This window comes from Mustela nigripes, chromosome 1 (assembly GCF_022355385.1).
Source record: "Mustela nigripes isolate SB6536 chromosome 1, MUSNIG.SB6536, whole genome shotgun sequence".
NCBI classification, from domain to species: domain Eukaryota; kingdom Metazoa; phylum Chordata; class Mammalia; order Carnivora; family Mustelidae; genus Mustela; species Mustela nigripes.
In genome coordinates, this window is record NC_081557.1 from 131,644,285 (window position 1) to 131,670,049 (window position 25,765).

Here is a 25,765-nt window from a genome sequence, read left to right on the forward strand (position 1 = left end):
AGATTTATGTTTATGTCTCTCTCACGAGTGTGCATATGTTCATTAACGATAGTGACCTAATGCCAGTGCAGTGCCCAGCTCATAGTAGACGCTAAATTAAAAGCTTGCTGAGCAGAGTAAGTGGGCAGGGAGTAGAGAGAGGGCAGGAGAAATGGAGAAGAAGAGAGAGAAAGGGGGAAAATATTATCAAGGAAGAGTTGAGGTGCCCCCATCATTGGACCCCCGTCCATGGATGGCTACACTTGGCTCACCACATACCAGGGCCCACAGGTGTCAGTATGATACCCTGGGCCTGGTAGGCCCAACTTGATCCATGTGCATACCTCCCCTGCCCTCTGCCCTGGCCTACCTCTACTATTCTGCTCCTGCTCCCCTTGCCTCCAGCGGTCCCATAGCTTCCTGGCATCTGGCCTAGACACACTGGCAAGCCTCCGGATATAGAGCTAGGCAAGTTAGTATTTGTATTAGAACATGTCCATTCAGAGGAGGACAAGAAAGCAAGGCCTCCCATTCTCATGTCCAGAGATGATGACTGTCATCAGAGGGGAAAACTTGGACTCCGGAAAGGTACCATAAGGAATCGATTCTTGTCATATATTTCCAAGGAGGCTGCCCACTCTACAGGCAAGAAGCTGGCTGGTGAGGGAGGACTCACTTCCAAGGGCCCATGAATAGCACAAAGTAACAGAGCTTGTTTCTCATAAAAACAAAGCGGCAGAGGCGCCTGGGTGGCTCAGTTGGTTGGGTGGTTGCCTTTGACTCAGGTCACAATTCTGGGGTCTTGGGATCAAGCCCTGCCTCGGGCTCTCTGCTCAGCGGAGAGCCTGCTTCTTTCTGCACTCTGCCTGCCATTCTGCTTACTTGTGCTCTCCTTCTATCTCTCTGTCAAATAAATAAATGAAATCTTTGGGAAAAAAAAAAGAACAAGCAGCAGGTCCTGGGGCTGGCCTGGGATTCGGAGTTAGGGTAAGGACTCACTAAGAGCAACAAAGTAGCGCTCCAGCCTCTCACTTAACTGTGTCAAGCCAGCACTAAGTGGGTAAGAAGGCCAAGGGAGGCTGTGTCCAGTCGAGGGTGATAACATAGTGTATAGATATATTTTTCCTGGTTTTGCATGACTCTGCCCACTCTCATTGATTGATTGATTTTATTGGGCAGAAGAAAAGAATTAATGGAGAGTAGTGTATTAACTAGCCTATTCATTCATCTAAAAATTAATTAATTAATTAATGCTTATTGAACCCCTACATAAGCCAGGTTCTAGAAATTCAAAAGTAAATCATTAGGCATTTCTAAAAGAACTCAGAAATCTCCTAGTGGCAATACTCCCAGGACTGCTATTATAATAAGATGTGTATTGACTGCTTACTATATATCAGGCACTATGGTAGGTCCTCTCCACAGATGAAACCATTTATTTCTTACAATGACACTGCAAAGTAGGTTATTATTCCCACTATATGGATGAGGAAATTGAGGCCCAGTGAGGTTAATTTACTTATTCAAAGTCATAAGTGGCAGAGCCAGGATTCAAACCCAGCTGGTCACTGGGGCCCATAGTCAACACCACACAGCTTCGGATTACAGCACCTGAGACTGCTGTGTGTTAAGCACAGTGCTGAGACCCTTGATGCTATACTATTTAACCATCAGGACAACCTCATGAGATGATATTTTATAAACGAGCTTACAGAGGCAATGAGCAACCTACAGATAGAGCAGATACAGATGTGTCTCCAGAGTCTGTGCCTGAATTAGGGTATGACGGTAGTTTGATTCTAATCCTACTCTCGCCTGATTCCACCATGTATGGGGGAGGCAGCCTTTGACCGGTGATGTCAAGTTCCTATATCGTCATATTACCTTTCTTCGCCGAGGTGCCCAGACTCCTACTTTAGTATCCAGGTTAAAGCACTGAGCTCTAGAAGTCCTCTTAAATGCTGGCATGCAGGCGTGTTGACGGGAGAAAGTCCCATGTGAACTCTGTCCACCAAGGTCATGTTAGCGCAGGAGGGCTCGAGGCAGGAGAGCCGCCGTCCCAGGAAATGGGAAAGGGCCACAGTTGGGACACCCATATGCAGGGGGTGGCCAGGCAGGGCGATCCCCCAGCTCACAGCTTTTATTGCTGTCACCCCCGGGTTGACTCCCTTCTCTCCCAGGGCTTTCCTATTGCCAGCACTTGAACCAGTTACAGAGTGGTCCTCTTCCCCGGTGAGAAATAAGGTTACAAAAGAAAACCTGCAGGGCGCCTGTGTGGCGCAGTCCTTGGATGTCTGCCTTTGGTTCAGGTCATGATCCCAGGGTCCTGGGGATGGAGCCCCTATCGGGCTCCCCGCTGGACAGGAAGCCTGCCTCTCCCTCTCCCGTTCCTGGGCTTGTGTTCCCTCTCTTGCTATCCCTCTCTGTGTCAAAGAAAGAAAATCTTAAAAAAAAAAAGGGGGGGGGGGCAGGAAACCTACAGAGAAAGGGGGAAAAGAGAGATTCATAATGCAAGCACAGCTTTGGACGCCAGAGTGGGGAAGGCCAGACGCTATTCTTCGGCGGGGGCGGGGTTCGGCGCCCTGGGGGAGGAGCCTGTTACCCTGGAAACCACCGCAGGCGGCGCCCCGCCCTGCGTTGAATGCTCTCGGGGCTCCGCCGAGCCTGGGAAGCCCAGCTGGCGGGGTGAGACTGTCCGGTGCCTGTGACTATTACCTTGGAATAGGGTGCTACCCATGGCACCATCCAGTCGACAGATATGAACATTTCCCAGATTCCCTCTGCACTACCTGCTGGTTTGCATATAGTCCGTTCTATGGGGGTAGAGAAGAAACAATGTGGGGAAAGGGGAGGCAGTGCCTAGCGAGGCCTGCGTAGCGGCGCGCCCACGTCCACCAGCGGGCTTCCTGCGCGCGGTCCTGCTCAGATCTGGGCCTGGCCTCAGCCAGCGAGGGACATCTGCGGTCTAGAATCCCCGACTTTGGCTCAATCCCAACCTGCTAGTCTGAGCCCCTGCACTGATTAATTAAACATGGTAAACCACCCAAGCACGCAGGAACTTGGCACCGCCTTGAATTTAATTGTCAGAATGAAAAGTGTGATCATGAAAGTCCGCTGAAGGGAAAAACAGCACTTGATACTGATAATGCCCATCAGTGTGGACATTAATGTAATGTCCAGTGGAGACTGGGAGGTTATCTTCCGGACGAACTCAGGATAGATAGAGTCAACTTTGAATTATCCAGGCCAGACAATGGCAGAAAAAGAGTGCTTTGCTTGCTTTTGCTTTTTATTTTTGCGATTGTCAGAGCAAGACAAAGAATAAGAAGGGGGAGTGTGGCGCTGGGTAGTCTGATATATCCATGGATGGCAGAGCCTTGCGTTTTTTGTCAGGCTTCTCTGTAAGGGACATCTTCAGTCTGAGAAGGGGCTTGGGAGGATCAATGGGAAGGAAGTCAGACTGGGTTGACCAGCAGGCAGCTGTGGTTGTGGGTTCCAGCTGCCAATCAGACTCACAAGGCACAGTTTTAACATAATTTTATGGTTAGGAAACATTGGCATAAAATACAGACCAGGACACATGGCACCTTTATCCCATTGGAGACAAAGCTTCCTTTGCTCCCTTACCCACTTAGGGTACGTACCAGGGATGAGAGCCAAGGTATATGGGGGTCATACCCCTTTCTCCCACCAGTCTTTTATATCATTCGAGTTATGTAGCCACTTCACAGTCTTACTGGCAACCCCAGAAAGGAAGCACACATAACTTTCCCCATTAATCTTAACTCTACTGCTCTCAAAGGAACACTGCTGTGGGAAAACCAGATTATTCTCTAGCAGGCCTGCATCAGCCCAGGCCTCATGTTAACCTTTCACCCATGGTTGGTGTTGTAAGTTGAATTACGTCCCTTAGAAAGGTAGGCTGAAGTCCCGAACACTGTCCCTGTAAATGTGACCTTACTTGGAAATAAGGTCTTTGCAGATGCAACCAAGTTACGATGAGGTCATACTTCATGTGAGTGGGTCCTAATCCCGTAAGACATGGGTCCTTTAAGAAGGAAAAAGAGAGAAGGCAGGGAAGCACCATGTGAAGACACAGAGACACACACGGAGAAGGCAGACATGTAACAACGGTGGTAGAGACTGGAGTGATGCCCCTACAAGCCAAGGAGTGCCTGGGACTACCAGAAGCTGGAAGAGACAAGGAAGGATCACCCCCTAAAGTCTTTGGAGGGAGCTTGACCCTGCTGAACTCCAGTTCACATTTACACACAACTGCTACTCCACCATGCCTGGTCATATAACCTTTCTTTCTTTTCATTTCTTTTTTCCTTTTCTCTGAAAGTGGGTCAGCACTGTGTCAGCTGGGAGGGGCACAGGGAGAGAGAGAATCTTAAGCAGCCTCCACAACCAGCACAAAGCCCCATCTTACCACCCTGAGACCATGACCTGAGCCAAAATCAAGAGTAGGTCGCTTAACTAATGGAGTCAACCGGATGCCCCATGTAAGCTTTCTGAATCTCAGTTTCCACTATAATAATGATGATGCCTCCTCTCTTTCTAGAATAGCTTTGCAGATCAAGAGAAAAGGTATTATGAAGGCGATTTCTGAATTATAAACTATCAATCAGGGACTCCTGGGTGGCTCAGTCAGTTGAGCACCAGACTTTTGATTTCAGCTCAGGTCATGATCTCCTGGTCCTGGGATCAGATCCTGAATCAGGCTCCACGCCTAACAGGTATCTGCTTAGGGATTCTGTCTTCCTCTCCCTCTGCCCCTCCCCCTGCTCGCATTCTTTGTCTCTCTCTAAAATAAATAAATAATTATTTTTAAAAAATAAATTATAAGCCACCAGTCAGATATGAAGAGCTGCTTCTTCCTAATGCTCCAACTATTTTCCAGTTCGGAGATGAATTTTACCTTTGTAACATATTATGTTACTCATTTGTTTCTAGGACTTTTGTCGTTCTGTATCTATTTACTGGGCACGTACTGTGTGATGGGCACTACACTAGGGGCTGGGGAGTTAGAGGTAAAATATGAAGCCATCAGTAGTTTTTAGCAGAGAATGCTATGGAGCACGTAAGACTGTCAATTGCTGGCCATTGTCATCCCAATCTAGACTGGGGGTGGGAGGATTTGGAATTGGAGAAGGAGTCAGGGAATTTTTTCTTAAAGTGAATGGTGTCTTTGCTGAGTTCTGAAGAATTCAGTGGGGTTAAACAGGGAAAGGAGTCACGAAAGGATAAGTGCATTCCCAGTACTAGCGTTTCTTTTTTAAGGTTTTATTTATTTATTTGACAGAGACTGAGCCACCTAGGCGCCCTGAGAGATTAGCGTTTCTTAAAGGGGCTATTGGTAATTGGAGGGCACAAATGTACTTGTATGAGGCTCTCCCATGTATTGGAAGATGTTTGGCATCCCTGCCCCAGTTATTAAATGTTGGTAGTACCAGCTCACTCCCTGAGCCCACAATCGATATGACAATGCAAAATGCCCCTTCACATTTCCAAATGCGTACCCTACCACCTCATGAAGGGGAGGTATCATTTTCTGGTTGAGAGCCACTACTAAAGAAAGCATGGTGGCATGCATGTCTTGGAGCTGGAGTATGACTGGGGAAGTCAGAGTCCAGATCCTAAATGATCTTGTATGCCATCCTAAGGAGTTTACTTTCTAGAAAAAAGTTCCTTGATCAAGGGTAGGTAGGCTGTATATAAAGGGCTTTGGGTGGAACCTGGCCCATAATACATGGTCAGTACATTTTGGATCTCTGTCTCCCAGAATCTTGCCAAGCCCAATTTAGTTGACACATGTTCTGTTCTTTTCATATTCACTCTCTGTGTACTTCCTGAGTGTACATCACGGTCAAAGTGGCTGATGACAGTTAACTCACTAATATCTGTTCAATGGGAGGGAAACAGTGGGGAAGGGCGAGACAGCTCCAAGAAGTGAGGGAGGTGTGTGGCAGCTTCCATCCCAAGGATCTGACGCTTCTCTGCCCTTGCAGCCTTCCAGTCTAGCTGTGTGAGGCCTCAGTTAAGCAAGCTCCATCTCAGAAAGAACCTGAGAGCCGTGGTATCCCACCAGCTACGACCACCAACATCCACCTGTTGCCAGGGAGTGCCAAGGAGAAGATGCTGTGGTCTGCTGACACAGCCCGTGGTAACCCAAGGCCCAGTTTATAAATAGTTACAGTCCTTTGCCAAGACATGCACTAAAAACGAGGCTGCATCTTCCTATAGTAAACAATGTTATATTTGTTAGGTTGCAGACTGAGCCCTCCAAACCCATTTACCCATACAGTAGTGAAGCCATAGTGCTGAAGGTATTTGGAACCCAACTGTCCTATATAATGCTGTTTCTGAGAAAGAGATATTCCCAGTTCTGGGTAAAAGATCAGAAACACATTTGACCACCATTTATTCTACCTTCAACTAAGGCTCTAGCCACACTGAACTACTGCTGTCAAGTCATGCAAGCTATCTCTTGCCGTCAAGTGTTTGCCCGTCTGTGCTCTATGCCTGAAATGTACCCCACACCTCCCTGCCCCAGCGTGTCCCTCCTGTGGGCTCCCAGAGCCTCCACTTCTTCCTGTCAAAGCGCTCACCACTCCGTGTAGCAGTTGCCTGCTTGCCCATCAGCCTTCCGCACCAGATACCAACCTTCTTGAGGGGCTGAGATGCTCAATGCCTGCTCAGGGCCTGGCACACACTGGACATTTAATAAATATTCATTGGAATGAATGACCACATGAGTAAGTGAGCCTTTTGTGAATACAAGCCCAGCCAAAAGACCAAGGATCTCTTCTGCTTTCCTGCCATCTTCTGAGAAGAGAGACGCTCTCCAGGTGTGTGCCCCAGAGTTTGGGTTGAGTGGAGAGAGAGGAGGAGAGAGTCCAAAAGGATGTTCTGGGGGAGAGGTCAGCATTCAATGAGTTTGGCTTCAGAAAGGGCCAGTGGCAGCACAAGTGGAAAGAAGAGGGACATTCCCATCATGCAGGTTAGGCTCCTTTGTGCTGGACTGTCTTAAGACAAGGATGGTAAAATGGAGCAGGGGTAGCCTGCTTGTAGTTTTAGGAGTCAGTGCTACTTAAATTGTAAACTTTTACAACAGAACATATGTCCACCCGACACCTGTACAGGAATGTTTATAGCAGCTTTATGCACAATAACCAAAAAGCGGAAACAACCCAAGTGACCATCATCTGATAGATGGATAAACAAAACAGGCTAAACCCGTACAATGGAATATTTTTCAACCATAAAAAGGAATGAAATCCTGATAGTACAATATGGATGAACATTGAAAACATTATGCTAAGTGAAAAAGGCCAGACACCCAAGACCACTATAGGATTCCAAATTCATGTCCAGAATCTATAGAGGGGACTTAGAGACAGAAGATTCATGGTTGCTTAAGACTGTAGGGCTGTGGGAAGGTAGAGGTGATAGCTAAAGGGCATAGAGTTCCTTTGAGATGTTAAAAATGTTCTAAAACTGGCTGTGGTGATGGTTGCCTGCATCTGTTAATATACTAAAAGATATTGACTTGTACAATTTAAATGGTTAGTTGTATGTATGTGAATTATATCCCAGTAAAGTTATTAAAAAACAAAACAAAACTTCCTTTTTTAAAGATTTATTTATTTGAGAGAGAGCTCACACATCAGTGAGGGGAAGGGCAGAGGGAAAGAATCTCAAGCAGACTCCCCACTCAGCAGGGAGCCCTGACATGGGGCTCGAACCCACAACCCTGAGATCATGACCTGAGCGGAAATCAAAAGTCAGACTCTTAACTGATTGAGCCACCCAGGCGTCCCACAGAACATAACTTCTAAAACAGGGTATTAACCCGGGCTTTTGAGAACTGGGTACCATCTGAAATAGCATGGCAAAATTGGCATGTCCTGGGTCTGTCGATTTCACTGGATTCTCTATGACCTGCTCCCCGGAGGGAAACTGTAACGGCTCTGCAGAGCTGACTGCCCCATCACAGGGCTCAATGCAGTGCCTGACTACATGGAAAGAATGTGATGAATATTAATGTAATCAAATATGAGAATTAGCAATTTTATTATTACTATTTTTTAAAGATTTTATTTACTTGAGAGAGAGAGCACAAACAGGGGGAGAGCCAGAGGGAGAGGAAGAAGCAGACTCTCCGCTGAGCAGGGAGCCCTACACCAGGCGCAATCCTAGAACCCTGGGATTATTTCCTGAGCCAAAGGCAGACGCTTAATAAACTGAGCCACCCAGGCGCCCCAGTGATTTTATTATTAGATAAAATGTTGAGTGTCCACTTTTAAGCTAGTAACTAAGCAACGTATAGAATACAATATAGTTCCCTGCTTCCATTCCTCTAGAAAATGGAACTATTGTTAAGTTCCATTCCGATACGTAAGCTTTTTAAATTCTAAAGTATTACTTGTTATATGAGGATCTAATTGTTTTTATATGGCTACTTTATCATTTTTATTTTAGTAAAACCTTCTAAAAAATAAGTTCAGTCACCTGCTAGGAAAGCAAGTTATGTATGTATGTAAGGTTTGTCAAGTTTCTCAACGCTTAACTGAAAAACCTTCCCATCAACAGCAAAACAACCGGTTCTGTTTACCCCCTGAAGCAAATGAATGCACCGCATGATTTTTGTCAAATGATTAGAACCACAAAAAGCAGAAGAATGCCATTTGCATTATTCCATGTTGGGGAACTGTATTTTATAGACCCGTTTCTGGGTACATACCAAGAGGGGAAAAGATAGTAGATGCTTGTTGAACGGGGCTGTATTGCATTTCTATCCATTTCCATTTGTGTTTCAAGCTACTTAAAGCCGGAGGAAACAGATGATGCGTTTCTCCTAACTCAGGGAAGTAAGCATGAGTTCGCACACACTCCCAAAACACACCTCTAAATTGGAACTGAGGCCTCATTTACCTGGTTTTCCTTCTAGAATGCGTTCTCGCTGCACCCCCCTTTTTGCTCATCGGCGACCCCTCTTTGATTGGCAACTCGGGTGCCTGTCCTTGCTGCGTGGCGCCGGCAAACGTGTGGGGGTGCCTCTCCCGGGGTTCGTCGTGCAGCCCCATGCTGGGCGATGGACCTGGGCGGCCCAGCGCGAGAGCGTGGAAACAGCTGACTGCTGACTCAGAGGGGAAAGCCAGCCACCCGCGAATCTCACTGCAGCTCGCTGCTGCATCCCTATCCCACAATCCCTTGCTTGGTTTGCTGCAGTCTTTTCAACAGACGCTGAGTGAGAAAAAGATGTCCTGTAAGAGAAAGATTGATTGGTTTCAAGACCGAAAGGGGTCTCCCACTTGTTAATGACCCAGAAACATTCCTGCCGACTTCCCTGAGCCTTCTCTCTTTTCCTCCATTTTTCTTCTCCTCTGTTCTGTTCATCAGCTGGCACATCACTCCATAGAGCAGAAGATATGCCGGGCTTCTGATGATGGCTGCACTGCATGGTAGGGAATTTTAACCAGTCTCTTTGCATGGTGCTTCCAAACTTGGGAGGTTAGCAGAAGGTGCATTGTTCTTGTGGATGGCCGCGGAGCTGCCGCGACAGGCTTTGGGAGGATTTAATTCTTTGCCTCGTTGATTAGTCTGTCTGCAGAAATGGGTAGGTCCTAAATGTTCCGATGGCTGAGTATATTGCCAGGTGGATAACTGATTTCTCCTGCTCTCTCTATCCTGTTTTTTCCCCCTCCCCCTCCTTTTCTTTTTCTTTCTTTCCCTTCTTTCTTTTTTTCTTTTTTTCTTTCTTTTTTTTCCCCGCCCTTCTGTCTCGGCGATGCTGCATGCTCTGTAACTATCAGACAGAGGGAGACCACTCTGCTTAAACAAAGGCACCAAATTGAGAACAGGGAGAAAGTCGTGCAAGATTTTCTTCTCAAGTTCCTAGTGTGATCTGATTAGATTTTTATTACTTGTCTTCCATTTTAATGTGTATTCAGCTTATTTTAAATAGAAAGTCCCCCCCTCCCCCAATCCCTAGCATTTCTCTGTTGGGTGGGAAGATGGGGATGAAATTTTTTAGTTACAGGATTCCTTCCTCCATACTCCAGCGGGGAGGAAAATGTGAGATTCGACCCTTCCCCCACCCGGTCCTCTGTCGGAGAACCCTGGGGTTGAGGGCTTCGGTTCCCAGTTACCATTGGAAACCCATTCATTCATAATGCATGGCTCTGACCCTCTGAATTCTGAATGCCATTGATGTTCAGCAAATATGCAGAAGATGATTTGTTTTTGTTTTGGTTTTTTTTGTGTGTGTGTTTTTGACATTTTTTCCTGCTGCTGAAGTAGACTCAAATCTGGGTGGAGTTCAATGGTAGCTTTACACAGGAGAAAAAAAGAAATCCTCTGTCTGAACCGTAGGTTTGCTTCCTGAAACACTGGATATGATTTTTCTGACAGCTTTCTCTACCAGTGTGCCCCACCCTGTCATTATTCCTTATTTTGGGAGGGTAGGAAAGCAAGTAGAAAGGTTATTTATTTTAAGCTAAATACTGAATGTTAATAAGCAGATTTCTGCACCAAAAGGTAAAATGATATTTCTGTCTTAAGGTAGATTCAATGTCACTGCTTTAAGGAGCAGACCTAGATTCAGAATGAAGCATTTTAAAAATTATTAGTTTGTTTCTTTGGCTTCAATCGGATTACTGTGGTTTTATTCCTTGTGAATAAATTGTTAATGGTTTTGTTTATTATTATTTTTTTTTTTTAGATTAGAATACGTAAGGAGAGGCATTGTTTGTCCAGATTCTTAAAATGATTTCTTAAGTACTAGGATTCAGTTCTGCTTAGTGTGAACCTATTTTTTGGTGCCTTTCATTATTTTCGGGCACATGCTTTAGCAGCATAGGTCCTAACCCTCTGTAATGTTAAATAATGCACGCCCCTCCCGAGCAAGCACACAATGAGAAGTTTCATGTGTGCTGTGAAAGCAGGTTTTTGTTACAAAGACATGAGTAGTGGCCTTTCCTAAACCTCTAAGTATTTCTTTCCAGTTTTCTCCTAGAAAGACCCAAGTGATTTGCATTGGAAAGGTTAAAATAGGACTGAATCTACAAACGTTCTCTGATAGAATGTGCCTATTTCAAGAAGTGTGAATGCATGATATATGTTCCACATATTTTAAAAATGGAGAGTAAAATCAAACATATTTTTCACCATAGTTAATATTATAATCCTGAGAGGACTTATTTTTTTAACTTATATGATAAAAGCTTCGTGGATTTTGTTGCTTATGAAATACATACAAATATTCATTCTTTGTCTTACTAAGAATTGAAAATGTACTTCATTTGGATATTGGAGACACTAATTTCTCCAGACTTATGAATTAATTGCTACTTATGATTAATTGCTACATAGTTATAATTTCTTTGACTTAAAGATAGATTCTTCTATCTCCTTAAAGTCAAAGAAATTATAACTATGTAGCAATTTAAAAAAATTTAACCTAGGTTTAATCTTTAAGACTCCCTTGTGCTTGTCTTCCTTATCTCTTGATTAAAACTAAGATTTTAACAAAATATTTGTATGTATTATTGAAGAGAAATACTTTCAAACTTTAAAAAATTTGCTGCCAAATTATTTACTCTCATAGTTCCTTCTTTTGTTTAAAAAATGTGACTGAATTACTTCTAATTGTGGCATAATTATAATTTGCACACACCTGTGATCGCTTTTTTTTTTTAAATGTCTGATGCCATCTGTGCCCTTTATTACTTATGTAAGGGTTTTAGTGTCAGAACAGAATTTGTTCTATAATGGGGTTGGCTATTGGAGTTCTCTGAATATTATTATTGTGAGGATTATCTGAAATGATCAGATCAGGTTTCTTCCTCGAATGTGGAGGCTTGGATTAAACCGGAGACTGAGGTAAAAATGAGCCCAGTGTAATTATTCAAAGTGCACCATGGAGGATAGCTTTATTACTGCTATCTGCGTGCTAGTCTTTCTACTCTCTTTTACTTTACCCTCGCCTGCCCTCATGTTTGCAGGCGCCTCCATTTCTCCATTAAGTGCTTTTTATTCTTCTTGAAAACGTATTAAGGTAAACATTTATTCTAATCAGCAATAGAATTAAATAATGTACTTCCTATCCACCAGGGGCAAAAGGGGGTTTGCTGTTGTGTGGGACTATGCCTTGTGAGGTTCTGATGTGGAATACATTTCTCTTCCCCTTCTTGCTAACCTCACCCAACTCCCAGAGTTTAGAGCCTTGGCCATCCTCTGCCTCTTTTGTGGTCCCAGAGTATGCAGCCTCCTTGTAGTCCCAAAGGCGAGCAAGGGAGGAGGCGTGGCAAGGAGAGAGGAGATCCCACTGTCTTGACTGTCCCAGGGCCCTGTAAAATGAATGTCAATTAGCTCGACCACTTAACACTCCATCACACAGATCCCTCCTTCTGCAACTTAGAAAACCCAAAGCAGATCTTAAGAACTGACTTCATGGTGTTGCAAAAGGTGAGGACTTCTATGAAGGAGGCAATGGGAAACAGTTACCTAGACTAAGAGGTGGAGGAAATAGGTATAAATCTCCTAAAGACAAGTTGGGGACTTGGCAAAATTCAGCTTCCCTATGGTAAGACCCAGCAACCTGAGGAAGCTGTCATACATCTGATCCTGGAAACAAGAGGAACCCTTGGAAAGCTCGGGCACCGCCTTGCGGGGAGACGGAAGTTAAAGCAGAAGGCCTCCTGAATATACACCCACTTATCCCCAGACACACATGTTATGCACATACTATCAGAAAAGATATTGCATCTGGCCTTCTAATTTACAAAGTGGCCCATTTGGGATAGATACTTGATTTAACTAGAAATAGGTCACCCTGTTTTAATTTCACTGAAGATTGTCCTCCTTTCTTTCTTCTAGTCAAGTCCTCTGTAACAATGCAAATTCAGTTGCAGGTGAATAATAATATGTTCATAAATTTTGAAATCTAAGAATACTTGTTTCTCTAATCATGTTTTCACCTGTGCTTTGAGTTCTAGGTACTGCCTGTCCTGGCAGGTAAAAGATAGAACATTGTGAGTTACAGATAATCCTAATAGTTTGAGATTTTCTTTCTATAAATCCACCGTCAGATTTTTAACTTCTTGGGAAGCTGATTTTAGTGTGTCTGCACCATCGTCATTGGTCCAAGAATAGCAAAAATGTAACATTGCTAATAGGTAAAGCCGGCTAAGTGGCGACAAAGAGAAGCAGTCACCCACAAATGGCATAAAATTAAATAGAAATGGAATCCAATGCCTTTACGATGGCATATAATCAAATATGCTGCCTCCTACCCGCAAATCACATGTTCAACCTTTATTTTCTAAAGGAATCTTGACCTGTTTCCCAACCATGTTTCCGAGCCCAGCCAACAAGTTGTCACCAACTCTCTCCCCTTCTCAAGACGAGGACTTTCAGATGGTCCTTGGTCTTCCACCCTCCCTTCCTGCTCTTCCTCACTTTGGTGTCAGCAATAAAACATTGGGATCATTTTCTGATCTAAATGGTATAATCTGGGGTGGGAATTGTGGTCTCAACCCTAGAATTATGGACACAGGCATTTTGCTTTTGTTTCCTCCCATCCTCTCAAGTTCTGCTTTTCCACTTGGTTGTAGTTTCCATCAAGTTCTAGGGGATTTGAGAACGTGTGCCAGGAAAAAAACCAGAGATGACATGAAGCAAGAAATGCAGAGATGGGGTTTTTCTATGCCCCAGGATTCTGTTACACGCCCATTGCATTGCCGTTGCCCTCAAAAGCTGTTGGGTTGGCACACCCCACTAATGAGGAATTTATGTGTCAACCTTAGATTTTGTATTTCCTTGCGGAGGTGTCCTCAGTGGTTCTCAATTTCTTTTCTGCATTTGTGAGTGTGTTAGACTATTTACCCTCCGGCTGATGGCTTATATTGCTAGAGATTAGATGATCACCGGGGAAGGCAGGTAATGTCTGATGTCAAATGAAAACATTCACGTGACTGGTGACAACCACGCTCTTTGTCGTGTAAGTCAGCTCATGCCACTCTTTTCTGCTACTGGGACTGAGTCCATTCCCATGGGACACTTGACTTGTTCAGTTCCTTCAAAGAAAGGAGTGTCTGTCACGTTCCAGGAACAGTTCTAGGTGCTGGGACTTCTGCAGTGAGCAGTCAGACAAAAATCCCTGCCTTTGTGAATCTTACATCCTGGAGACGGGGAGGAGCCACTGCGCCAGATAAGCATATTACGTACTATAGCGGAAAGTGACCAGAGCTACAGAGAGACACAGAGCAAGGACAGGAGGTAGCAAGTTCCAGGGGATGGGGGGGAGGGGCTGTAAGCAGTATTGCTGTTGGTTTTCCCCTGACAAGGAAACTCAGCCAGTCTCCCCACTCAGGGAGAGCTCTCATGGCTGGTTAATGTCAACAGCACACTATGTGGGCTGTTTATATAGTTTAAAAATGGCTCGGCTTGCCTCCCCTCCTCTGCTACTTCTTTTCTATTGGCCTTTTGTCAGTATGTGAGGTGCTAGTTCCTACATCCAAAAGGACTCAGGTTCCTTGAGAGACAGAAGTCCATCCGTGGTAAATTTGGGGTGCGCCCCTCCAGAAACTGATTTTGCGAGCCTCCAAGAAAAGAGTCATTTAGTGTTCTGATCTCTCTATCACGTGCTTATTTCTGCTGGCCTTGTGAGTAAGAAGGATCTCTGACACTTCAGAGACCAACATGGGGGAAAGGAGAAGAGCCGAGAATCTAGACAACTATTTATTGCTTTTCTAATCAAAACGACCAGAAACTGGTAGGGCCCAAACTCTGTGATTAAAGGCTGTCATACATTGTATGTGTATTCCTTGTGGTGTATTCAGACTGATGGAGAGCTTCCCACGGTGCTTATTGGCACATTCTGTGCCTCCATTTTCCTCAGCACATTATTCCTTTAGGAGCAGTCAAAGTGGCTTTCTGTTGCGGGTATCCAGTTATACTCGGGGAATGATCATTACCCTGGCAAAGTCTCAGTTTGGGGACTCTTTGGGGTTTGGAAAGCTTTGGTGTTGATTCTGAGAGTCCTGCAAATCCAGATGTCTTCAACAAGTCACTTGTGACAGATCAGTAATATTGTCATGATTTTAAATCAGTGTTCAGGACTAAACTTAATTTACCATATAAATTAGCAATACTAACAAGGACTTACTCTCACCCACTACAATAATGATCATAAAATTAGGATAAAAATTAGAATGAAATGTTTTTATTTCAGTGTTGAGGATAGAAATGTCATTTAGCCGACATATATCATCTGATTAAAACAAATGTTTTTTTTTTTCCTTGCCGAAACTCTAAATTTCTAAGATTAAAAAAAGACTAAAACCAATATGATGTGTTCTCTCTTTTTTCAATACTCAGCATGACTGATTATTTCAAAGGGCAATATGAAACTCAAAGGGCGATATGAAACTTTTCAAAAGCTATTAAAATTAAAATTATTTTTAATTGATTTTAACTGAAAAGTTCATATGCTTTTTTTTTTAATGTGAAATATTTCACAAATTTGGGCATCATCCTTGCTCAGGCCAATCCTTGCTCAGGCCAATCAAGCCAATCTTCTGTATCATTCCAATTTTAGTGCTACTGCAGTGAGCACCCCATAATTTTTATCTCTCTCTCTCTCTCTCTCTCACACACACACACACACACACACACACACACACACACACCCCATACTGGAAAGTGTTAAACTTGTTTAAGATTAGGTATCAGATAAGGCATAAGACTTGAAATCTGAGCTTCTGGATTCACTGATTTTACTGGATGACCTTGGGCAAGTCATTTAAACCCTCAGCTTGGGTTTCCTTATCTTAAAAACAGACAAATCCATTCCTTCCCTTTCCTATTTTTTTTTAAGATTTTTATTTACTTATTTGACAGAGACACAGAGAGAGAGAGAGAGAGAACACAAGAAGGGGAAGTGGGAAAGGGTGGGGTAGGCTTCCCTCTGAGCAGGGAGCCTGATGTGGGGCTCTATCTCAAGACCCCAGGATCATGACCTGAGCAAAAGGCAGACGTTTAATGTCCGAGTCACCCAGGCGCCCTCCCTTCCCTATTCTGATGTCACAGGGATGTGGTTAAAGAAAAGCAGATGATGTGCAACATTTTGAGCTCCTAAGAGATAAGCCACATTTAATCCAATCAATGAATATCATTCTCTATGCTAGTTCTTTGGGGAGACAGTTTATGAAAGAGCTAGCAGATAATGCGGGCTAATTAGATATGTCACACAGTGTTTTAACAAATGCAGAGAGTTCTACTTGAACGTGACACTCTTGTATAGCAGGTGCTTTCACAAGGTTCTATCTGTTTATTAATCATGCTCTTTAATGAGCTTATCTAGAAACATAGAGTTGAAAATGGATGTGTCGCATATGTAATTATACTCAAATACATATAAATAGTAGAATTTTCTTAATAAAAGTTGACATGCTTTTTAAAAATTTGGTGATTTGGTGGGGAGAAGGAACTATCATTCGCGTTTGAAAAGAGTTTCCATTAAAAAATGTAGAATTGTTGATTCTGTAAATGTGATTTGATGGATTGCCCAGCTTTAAACATAGGGTCCAGACCACACTTAAATTCTATCACTGAAGCCTGTGAATTAAACTGACAAAAAGACTATCAGGAGAAAAAGGTGTACACATTTTATTGGTAGTTTGTTTTTCCAAAATAGTATACATACTGTATTCTATGGATGTTTATTAATTTAATATTTTAAAGTGTTACATGCATGCGGGCTTCACAGAAAGGAAGTGAAAACCCAAAGAGGCAGATCGACCTGGGAGCTTATGTACTATTTTAACAAAGGATGACAAATTGTGGAGAAGTGGCCAGACAAAGGGAAGGGGGGTTTAGGAGCAGTACATTGTGGGATAGTGACCAGGAAATGTATGGTACATAAGGGTGTTTAGTAAGGTTTGTTACACAGACTCCCCTCCCGTGCTATCTCTCGGGATGATTAAGTCTCCTCTTTTTCGTTTGCGAGAGTGGGGCTTCCTTTACAAATGGGGAGTCTATGCTCTGTTTTGGGGAAGATGGGAGAGGCAGAGTACCCACACCCCCTTTCCCTCTCCCGCCAACCCCTCTGGCCGCCCCATCATGTTCCCACCATGTCTCCTGATTTCCAATCGCTCAGCTCAAAATAATCCTTATGTCAAGATGGCGTATTCCGGAGTGACATTTTGATCCTCTCCAAGCACAATAGTCAGGAAAACATTTTATCTTAATGAGACTAATACTATTTAATATAGACCATATATTTTTTAACATTTTATTTATTTATTTATCAGGGAGAGTAGGAGAGCGAGCAAGCACAAGCAAGGGGAAGGGCAGGCAGAGGGAAAGGGAGAAGCGGGTTCCCTGCTTAGCAGGTAGCCTGATGTGGGAATCCAAGTGGGGCTGGATCCCAAGATACGACCTGAGCCAAAGGTAAATGCTTACAGGACTAAGCCACCCAGGTTTCCCTAATACAGAATATATATACAAGGTTTTATTTATTTATTTCACACACACACACACACACACAGAAGGAGAGAGCAAGCACAAGCAGGGAGGGTGGCGGGCAGGGGAGAACCAGGCTCCCCACTGAGCAAGGAGATCTACGTTGGGCTCCATCCCAGGAGCCTGGGATCATGACCTGAGCCAAAGGCAGCCGCTTAATCAACTGAGCCACTCAGGTGCCTCACAGACTATATTTTAATAAGACTGTAGGCATATAGTCAAATATAGTCATGAATGAAGACATGAACCGGCAGAGCTATATAAATATTTATCCCCTCAACTGTGTCTGCTTTGAAACCTGGCAAACATGCCTCTTTAGACAACACACTTCTTCTAATTTGTTTCGTTTGCATGGTGAGCATGTGGCCATTTTACTGATTTACAAAATCAACAGGCATTGAGGGTTGGTTATGGTCATTTTGAGGTCACCGGCATGGACTTCTCCTGTATTCATAGCACAACGCCTGTAGGAAATGGACCAGTGATTAATGCGTACTTACAAGTTATTATGTATCTTTCCTGTCTGACAGCAGCAGCGTGCAGGGTCAAAGACAGCCGGCCTCCCATGTCAGTGGTCTAGGATGGCCAGTGAAGCCACCAACATCCCAAGTCCTGTGGTGCGCCAGATTGACAAGCAGTTTCTGATCTGCAGTATATGCCTGGAACGGTACAAGAATCCCAAGGTTCTCCCCTGTCTGCACACTTTCTGCGAGAGGTAAGCCTCCTTTGTCCCCAGAGAAGAGAGGTTCACAGATCGATCTCTTACAACCCACTAAAGGGTTCTTTCCAGAAGTCTCCTTTTACCTGGGGGCACAGTAAGTCTTTTGTGCTTATGATAGACATCTAGAAACATAATCATGGATTGCCAATAATTTATTCTATTTTAAATCATTATAAGTGAGAGAAAGCAATCCAGTAGCTATAGATTCATCTCCCCAGGACTTGGAGCATTAAATATTTTAAAATTTAAGATTTTTCCTTTGTTCTTTGTCAAACAATTTTTGCTGACCACAGTTCCCTCACAGAGGATCTTTGGTGAGGGCCAGTTAAAAATCCGTTATTTCCTTCCAAAGAACACATCAGTAAGATATCTAGGTATTGAGGAGTTAGTTAAAAGGGAGTGCTTCCTCTCAAAATACTTCGGAAGATGTATACTAAGGAACATAGGATGTTTCAGATGAAGAAAAGACTGTGTGTATGAAATAATTGTAAATTACCTGAATATGCAATTTGCTATGTATGAAAACACATTTCTTTATCCTTCTTGAATAGTTTTTTCCATTGAGTTAATCAGTTATCAAAATACATCTTTACCTTCTTATTTAACTTAGCATGTAAGCAATTAAGCATATAAAGTTTGTAGGTAATAAGGTTGTATTTTTTTTCCTTAAAAACAAATATGGTAATTAGGTTTATAGCATTTTGTTAAATACATTTTCTATTATTAAACAGACATAATTAAAATGTTTAATTCTTATTATAGAAGAGGAAATTGGCATTTCCAATGGCTTTAAATCACTGCTAATTACATTTGCCATCAATTTCATATACATTTGTTAAAGGTGGTTTACTTTGGAAGATGTCAGTTGCAACAGAATAACCATACCTTCCAGGTCATAGATAGAGGGAGAAGGTGGATTTGTTACTGGTCATTGTGGGGTTTTGTCTGTTTGCTTTTTAGAGGGTTATTTTGGGGTGTGTGTATGTGTGTGTGTAGAGTTTTGTTTGTTTTAGTGGTGTTATTTAGGGCACTAGCACCTTTTACTTTATTCATTTTATACTTTGATGTATGTACGTTGTAATTCATATTCCAAAATGACTAAATGGAGAGTGATTTTTCCCCACTTAATGGGTGTATCTAAAACATGAACACCAGCTAAATGTCCCTCTGCCCCTGGGCTTATGTTGGTATGATCATTATTTGATGTGCAGCAGTTGGCCTCTTTCTATACAGCACTGAGGGCTACTCAGTCTGAGCTTGAATGAGCTGCCCTTGCTCAGTGCCCAGCCAGGCAGTTGTTTGACTCCCATTTACTTGCTCTGAGAGGTAAGAAGCAACACTTCTGGAACGCCTGGGTGGCTCAGTCGGTTAAGCCGCTGCCTTCGGCTCAGGCTATGACCCCAGGGTCCTGGGATTGAGTCCCACATCGGGCTCCCTGCTCCGCAGGGAGCCTGCTTCTCTCTCGGCCTCTGCCTGCTTGTGTGTGCTCATGCTCTCTCTCTCTCTCTCTGATAAATAAATAAATAAAATCTTTAAAAAAAAAAAAAAAAAGAGGAAGAAGAAGAAGAAGCAACACTTCTGGGCTATCCTGGGTCTACCCCCAGCCCTCTTGGTTGGGTCTAGCCCCATCCACTTCGGTTCCTCCATCTGATGGCTGGTGGTGGAGATTTTCAAGATCCTATCACAAGTCCCTATGTAATATGCGGAATGAGTTTTGAGAAGGTCACTATGGTTGCAATATGGAGAAAGGTTAGAAGATTTGAGGGTGCATGATAGTGTACAGAGCTATTCCGAAAACCCAGGAAAGGATGTGTAAATCAGATAACAAGAACTGGAAACATTGGAAGGTATTTAGGCTTTTCCAGCCTTCAGTGGTGGGTTGGATGTGGAAAATGGACATTAAGGAAATGACTGTTTTCAGCACGGCTCCCAGTACCTGCTTTGCCTAGATGAATGGATGGAGATACTGCTCATTGGAGAGAAGAGGACCTGATTTGGGGGTAGAACATAGCTTTGGGTTTGGACATACCAAGTTTTAGGACCTTTGAGACGTCTAAGGGGAAATTCCAAGAAAGCTGTTGGTGTAGAGATCAGGGGCTCAGAGGAGACATCTGTGGAAGAAATAGAAATATGGGAGTGTTGTACGTATGGCCATGCATGTGGATATGATGTCCCTGGGAGACACACACAGACTGGCTCAGCAGAAAAGACAGAGCACATCGGAGAACCAAGTACGTGAATTGTCACAAACAAGGGAAGATAAAGTTTCAAAAGAGAATAGCTGGGAGGCAGTGGGTCAAGTCTGATGAGTGCTACTGAGAAAGGAGTAAAAAATGTCTATTGTCTGGATGTAGATGCTCTCAGTGACCTTAGCAAAAGCTGTTTTGTTTCTGGTATTGATTCAGAGATAGCTACTTCTGGGACACAGGAAAGTCAATTAACCTCCTTGATGTCAGTTTCCTTATGTACATAGTAAGAGGAATGAGACTAGATCAGAGGTTTTCAAATTCTACTTGGTGGAGCAACAGGGAAACACTGTGCATAGTAGTTATGGAGACCGTAGGTTCTAATGCCCGGTTGTCTGGATTTGCACTGGGTTTGCCCAGTGCCCTTTTCCACTGGAGTTCTGAGAGCGACTTCTCTTCCCTCTGCCTGTGTTCCTTCATGTGTCTAAAGTACCTACTCCATGGGGTTATTGCAAGTACTTTGAATCTAGTGAGCAACACATATGTAAGTCATTATTAACAATGCATCTTGCTAATTATATGATTGAGTTAATCAATTGCCTGTTGAGTAGAGGCGAGAAAAGATCATGTTGATGTGTCTCTGGGTGTCCTATCCCTGCTTCAAACACAGTATTTTCCCCGGGATATGGTTTTCTTTTCTTTCTTTCTTTTCTTTTCTTTTTTTTTTTTTTAAGATTATTTATTTATTTGAGAGAGTGAGAGAGAGCATGAGAGGGGAGAGGTCAGAGGAGAAGCAGACTCCCCGCTGAGCAGGGAGCCTGATGCAGGACGTGATCCTGGGACTCTAAGATCATGACCTGAGCAGAAGGCAGTCACTTAACCAACCGAGCCACCCAGGCACCCCTCAGGATATGTTTTTAACATCTGAGATCTGCTTATGCATTTGTACATAAAAAACATTTCAACACCAATGGAAAATTTTGACCCATTTCTCCCCATTGTAAAAGTCCACAAGTCTGTGAACACGACACTGGATATTCTTCAACAGTGCTTCCCAACCTTTCATTGTGCATAAAGCCCCCCGGGGAGCTGATTCAAGCAGACCCGGAGTAGGACCTGAGATTCTGCACTTCCCTCCAAACTCCCTGGAGAGGCCAGTGCTGCTTGAGCATGGCGAAGCTCCATGGAACACCACCAGAGTCAATGATATTATGCTTCTCCTTGAGCTTCATCACTAATCCCATCAGCTGACAGCGCCCATGGGAGTTGGTTCCGGAAATCCTATTTTCCTAGAAAAGGAGACTCAAGTGGGAATTTCTACAAAGGAGCCCATACAGGTGCAGAGGATATGTGTGCTACCCGTGAAAGGAGGTGGTCCCGTTCTAGCCCATGAGCCCCTTGTGCTGACAGTCCCCCTGCTTTTGCCCCCGTGACAGGTGCCTGCAGAACTACATTCCCGCCCACAGCCTCACCCTCTCCTGCCCCGTGTGCCGCCAGACCTCCATCCTGCCCGAGAAGGGGGTGGCCGCGCTCCAGAACAACTTCTTCATCACGAACCTGATGGACGTGCTGCAGCGAACGCCGGGCAACGACGCTGAGGAGTCCTCCATCCTGGAGACGGTCACCGCCGTGGCTGCGGGAAAGCCTCTCTCTTGCCCAAACCACGATGGGAATGTAAGTGAGTGCATGGGGGCATGGCCTGGCTTCCAGCTGGGTTGTCTTCAGGCAGTCAGAGGTTAGGCGCTCAGAACTCCATCCCGGAAATGGGCAGTTAAAAGGTATTCTTCGCAAAGCTCAGACTGTTTTGCCTGCTAATGTGCTCTGATCAAATGCATGTAAATAATAAAATCAGTCTTCGTTGGGTCTAATAGCACCCAGGAGACAGACCCATATTTGCAAAGTGGGTATTCTTAGACCCACATAAACATCTGTAGAGTAAATTATGGATAAAGACTCAATAATTGATAAATTCTCCAAATTGAGAATGATGATTAAAATGTTAATTAATTAGAGTTCTTTGTTTTTCTTATGACGGAAATGTTTCCCATGCTCCATGAAGCCCTAATACTTCATAATATATAGAATCTGAAGACGTGTGAATCCTTGATAATAGGTTATAGATGAATTTCAAACATATTTCCTGCTAGTAGCAAGCATAACTATTAGAAACCTAGGAGGACCCATGTGTACCATCAAATCACTGATTCACAATAGCTCAGCCCCTTGAAGAGACTGCATTGCCTAAGCACTGGCTTTGGATTCTGATTGCCTGGTTCAAATTCTGCTCTTCAACTTCTTCCCGGTGTCAGCTCTGCCAGGTTTATTAAATTCTGTGACTCACATCTTCATCTGCAAAAAAGAAGTAGTAATAGTATTTACTGTGTGGGATTACTTGGAGAATTAGATGTTTAAGGCACAGAAAGCGTCGTAGTAAGCTCTTGATAAATGTTAGCTATTGAAATTATTTCTTATCAATGACTTTATTCCTTTTTTTCTTTATCATGGCCACTGCAAAAGTATTAGAAACTGCTTATAATAGAAGGCCTAGAGATAATAAAATCACTATCAAGCAAGCTATCAATTATTATTGTTAGAGCAGAGCAATAATTATTAGCCATAACTATTACTTATTTACTTCGTTTCATACCACTCTCTCTGCCCACTACACCCCAGTCTCACCAGCCTAGAACTTGCCAAGTAGTTTCTCACCCTGGGGCTTGACTGTTCTCTAAGCCTTCTGCCTACAGTGCTCCATGTTCCCTCTCTATGTGGCTAGCTCACTCTCATCCTTCATAATTCAGCTCCAATTTCTTCCACACAGAGCAGTCTTCTCTAACTGCCTGTCTGAGGCAGACCACCTCTGACACCCAGTTCCTGGGCCTTACATCACTTTCTTGATTTCCTTCATGCCATTCACTGGGTTCTGCTTGCCTACATCTGTGTGTTTGCTGGCCAGTTGATCCACTGGTGTTACTTTTAGAAAGTGAACTCCAGGGGCACCTGGGTGGCTCAGTCGGTTAGGTGCCTGCTTTCCGCTCGGGTCATGATATCAGGGTCCTGGGATTGAGTCCTGCATTGGGCTCCCTGCTCAGTGGGGAGCCTGCTTCTCCCTCTCTTCTCCACCTGCACTGTCACTCACTCTCTCTCTCTCTGTGTGTCAAATAAATAATTAAAATCTTGAAAAAAGAAAAAAAAGAAAGTGAACTCGAGAAGGGCAGGGACCATGTTCACCATTATATTCCTAGCACTAAGCACAGTGTCTTATACATGGAAATATAGAAATAAACAGAGGCCATGTATTCTGAACTTGCTATAGCAAAGAGTCAGCCGCTTATGTTTTGGCAGAGACTCAAAGGCAGGCAGAGGAATGGGAAAGCTCTACAGGAAACAAAAGGGAAGGCTTTAGGGTTGCTCTGACTGGACTCTGTTGGCATGGGGAAGCTGGAGGCAGGCTAACTAGAAGTGAGGCATTGCATGTGACTGGCTAGGGGTATATATTTGGTTTTCTCTGGTTAATATTAAGTGGAAGTGGGGACAAATTTACAGAAGCTCTCCATAATCCATTCCTAGCCATTTGGGGCCAACTGTCACAGATGTTATTGCTTAGCTTTTTGGATTGTTAGTAGAGATAGTATTCTGTAGGAAGTAGCAGGCTGGCTTCCTGGCTTGTTTATTGAAGGTAAAGGGGTTGCTTTCCTGGACAGCACATGGGTTAGGGTTCTATTTTTATATATGATCTGGCCTTTATCCATTTGTGAATTCAGTCTCTTAGAAGTCAGTCGGTACATATTTGTTGAATGAATGCGCCAGATACCATGCTTGACTTTGTGCACACCACTCTGCAAAGTAGGTATTAGATACCTTCATTTTATTTATTTATTTATCTGGTTGTCTTGTCTATTTCTTTTTAGTTACCTCCATTTTATAGACCAAGAAACTGAAGTTTGAACAGTTTTAAGTCCCGAAGCTGATTGACACATCGTAAAATCTAGACCAGGAAGCAATAAAATCCTGAGCTTTTAGGTAGCCAAAATAAGAGAGACATTGCGGATTCCATATCTTTCATTATTTAATTGAAAGCACATCAGGCTGTCAATAACCGTGGTTTTCTATGCAATGTTCTCCAAGGGAGAATTACTATGTAGGTTTTGTAAAAGGAACTTTAAAAGATGTTTTCAATTAGTTTGAGTATTTTTTTTTAAAGATTTATTTATTTATTTGACAGAGAGAGAGAGAAGGAACACAAGCAGGGGGAGTGGGAGAGGGAGAAGCAGGCTTCCCTTGGAGCAGGGAGCCCAATGCAGGGCTCAATCCCAGGAGTCCAGGATCATGACCTGAGTTAAAGGCAGACGCTTAATGACTGAGCCACCCAGCTCAGTCTTCTTATGACTGTCTCTCACAAGGGCTCCTGCTGAAGCCGTCTCCTCCTAGAGCTCACATTCTAAATACTAGACTGTGAGGGCATTTCTACCAGGTACAAAAGTTGTCTTGAAGTTAGTCCAGGCATGGAGCTCTCTGGAAATCTGCTTTGATAGAGGAGTGAAGTTTTAGGAATATTAGGAGATCTACTCTAGACACTGGTCTAGATTTGGGATGTAGAGAGCAATTGTATAGAATGAGAAATATTGACAACTGTAAAGAATACATCAATAAGTGAAGGTAGGGGTGCCTGGGTGGCTCAGTGGGTTAAGTCTCTGCCTTCGGCTCAGGTCATGATCTCAGGATCCTGGGTGGAGCCCCGAATCGGGCTCTGCTCAGCAGAGAGCTTGCTTCCCCCTCCCCCTCTGCCTGCCTCTCTGCCTACTTGCGATCTTTCTCTCTCTCTGTCAAATAAATAAAAATAATAATAAAAATAAGTGAAAGTAAGAGTGTCATGAATTCAGGCAACAGCCTGTAGCTCCTTGCTGTGAGAGCATGGAGATGGGCGCTGGCCATGGGAGCACAGGTGAGTTGAAGGATACTGGGAGGAGCCTAGAAAGACAACTGGGGAGAGATTGTGAAAGCTATGAATATCATGGGGAAAATGTTTGACCTAAATTTCGTATGCAATAGGGAAACATGAAAACCTTTTGAGTAGGAGATGAATATTTTCCTGGACTTACGGAGTAGCAGAGATGCAAGGCTGCAACATCAATTTTGAGTTTATTGAGTGATCCAGATAAGAGATGTTAAGGGGTGGGAGAATGACACCAATGGGCCTGGAGAAGAGAGGATGAATTTCAGGGAAGAGAGTACTCTTTCACTTGAGAATCTGCCTCCCACAAATAAAACGTCATATGCTAAAATCTGTTCAACTAAGCTGTTAAGACTATGAGAATTTGAGCCATTAAAATTGGTCATAAACTAGGTC

The 25,765-nt window shown here is 43.6% G+C and overlaps 1 protein-coding gene across 10 annotated transcripts in view; it reads left to right on the forward strand.

Annotated features, from left to right (window-relative positions):
* TRIM2 (tripartite motif containing 2) overlaps positions 1 to 25,765 on the forward strand; it is a 160,056-nt gene that overhangs the window by 86,870 nt on the left and 47,421 nt on the right. For 5 of the 10 annotated variants that reach the window (XM_059374001.1, XM_059374030.1, XM_059373991.1 and 2 more), the window contains exons 2-3: positions 18,042 to 18,223; positions 21,852 to 22,089. In XM_059374001.1, coding sequence (XP_059229984.1) covers positions 18,042 to 18,223; positions 21,852 to 22,089 — 420 coding nt within the window. Of the gene's footprint in view, positions 1 to 9,051; positions 9,447 to 18,038; positions 18,224 to 21,851; positions 22,090 to 25,765 lie in introns of those variants that run through there. The other 5 variants (XM_059374040.1, XM_059373994.1, XM_059374049.1 and 2 more) reach the window with 3 other exon arrangements.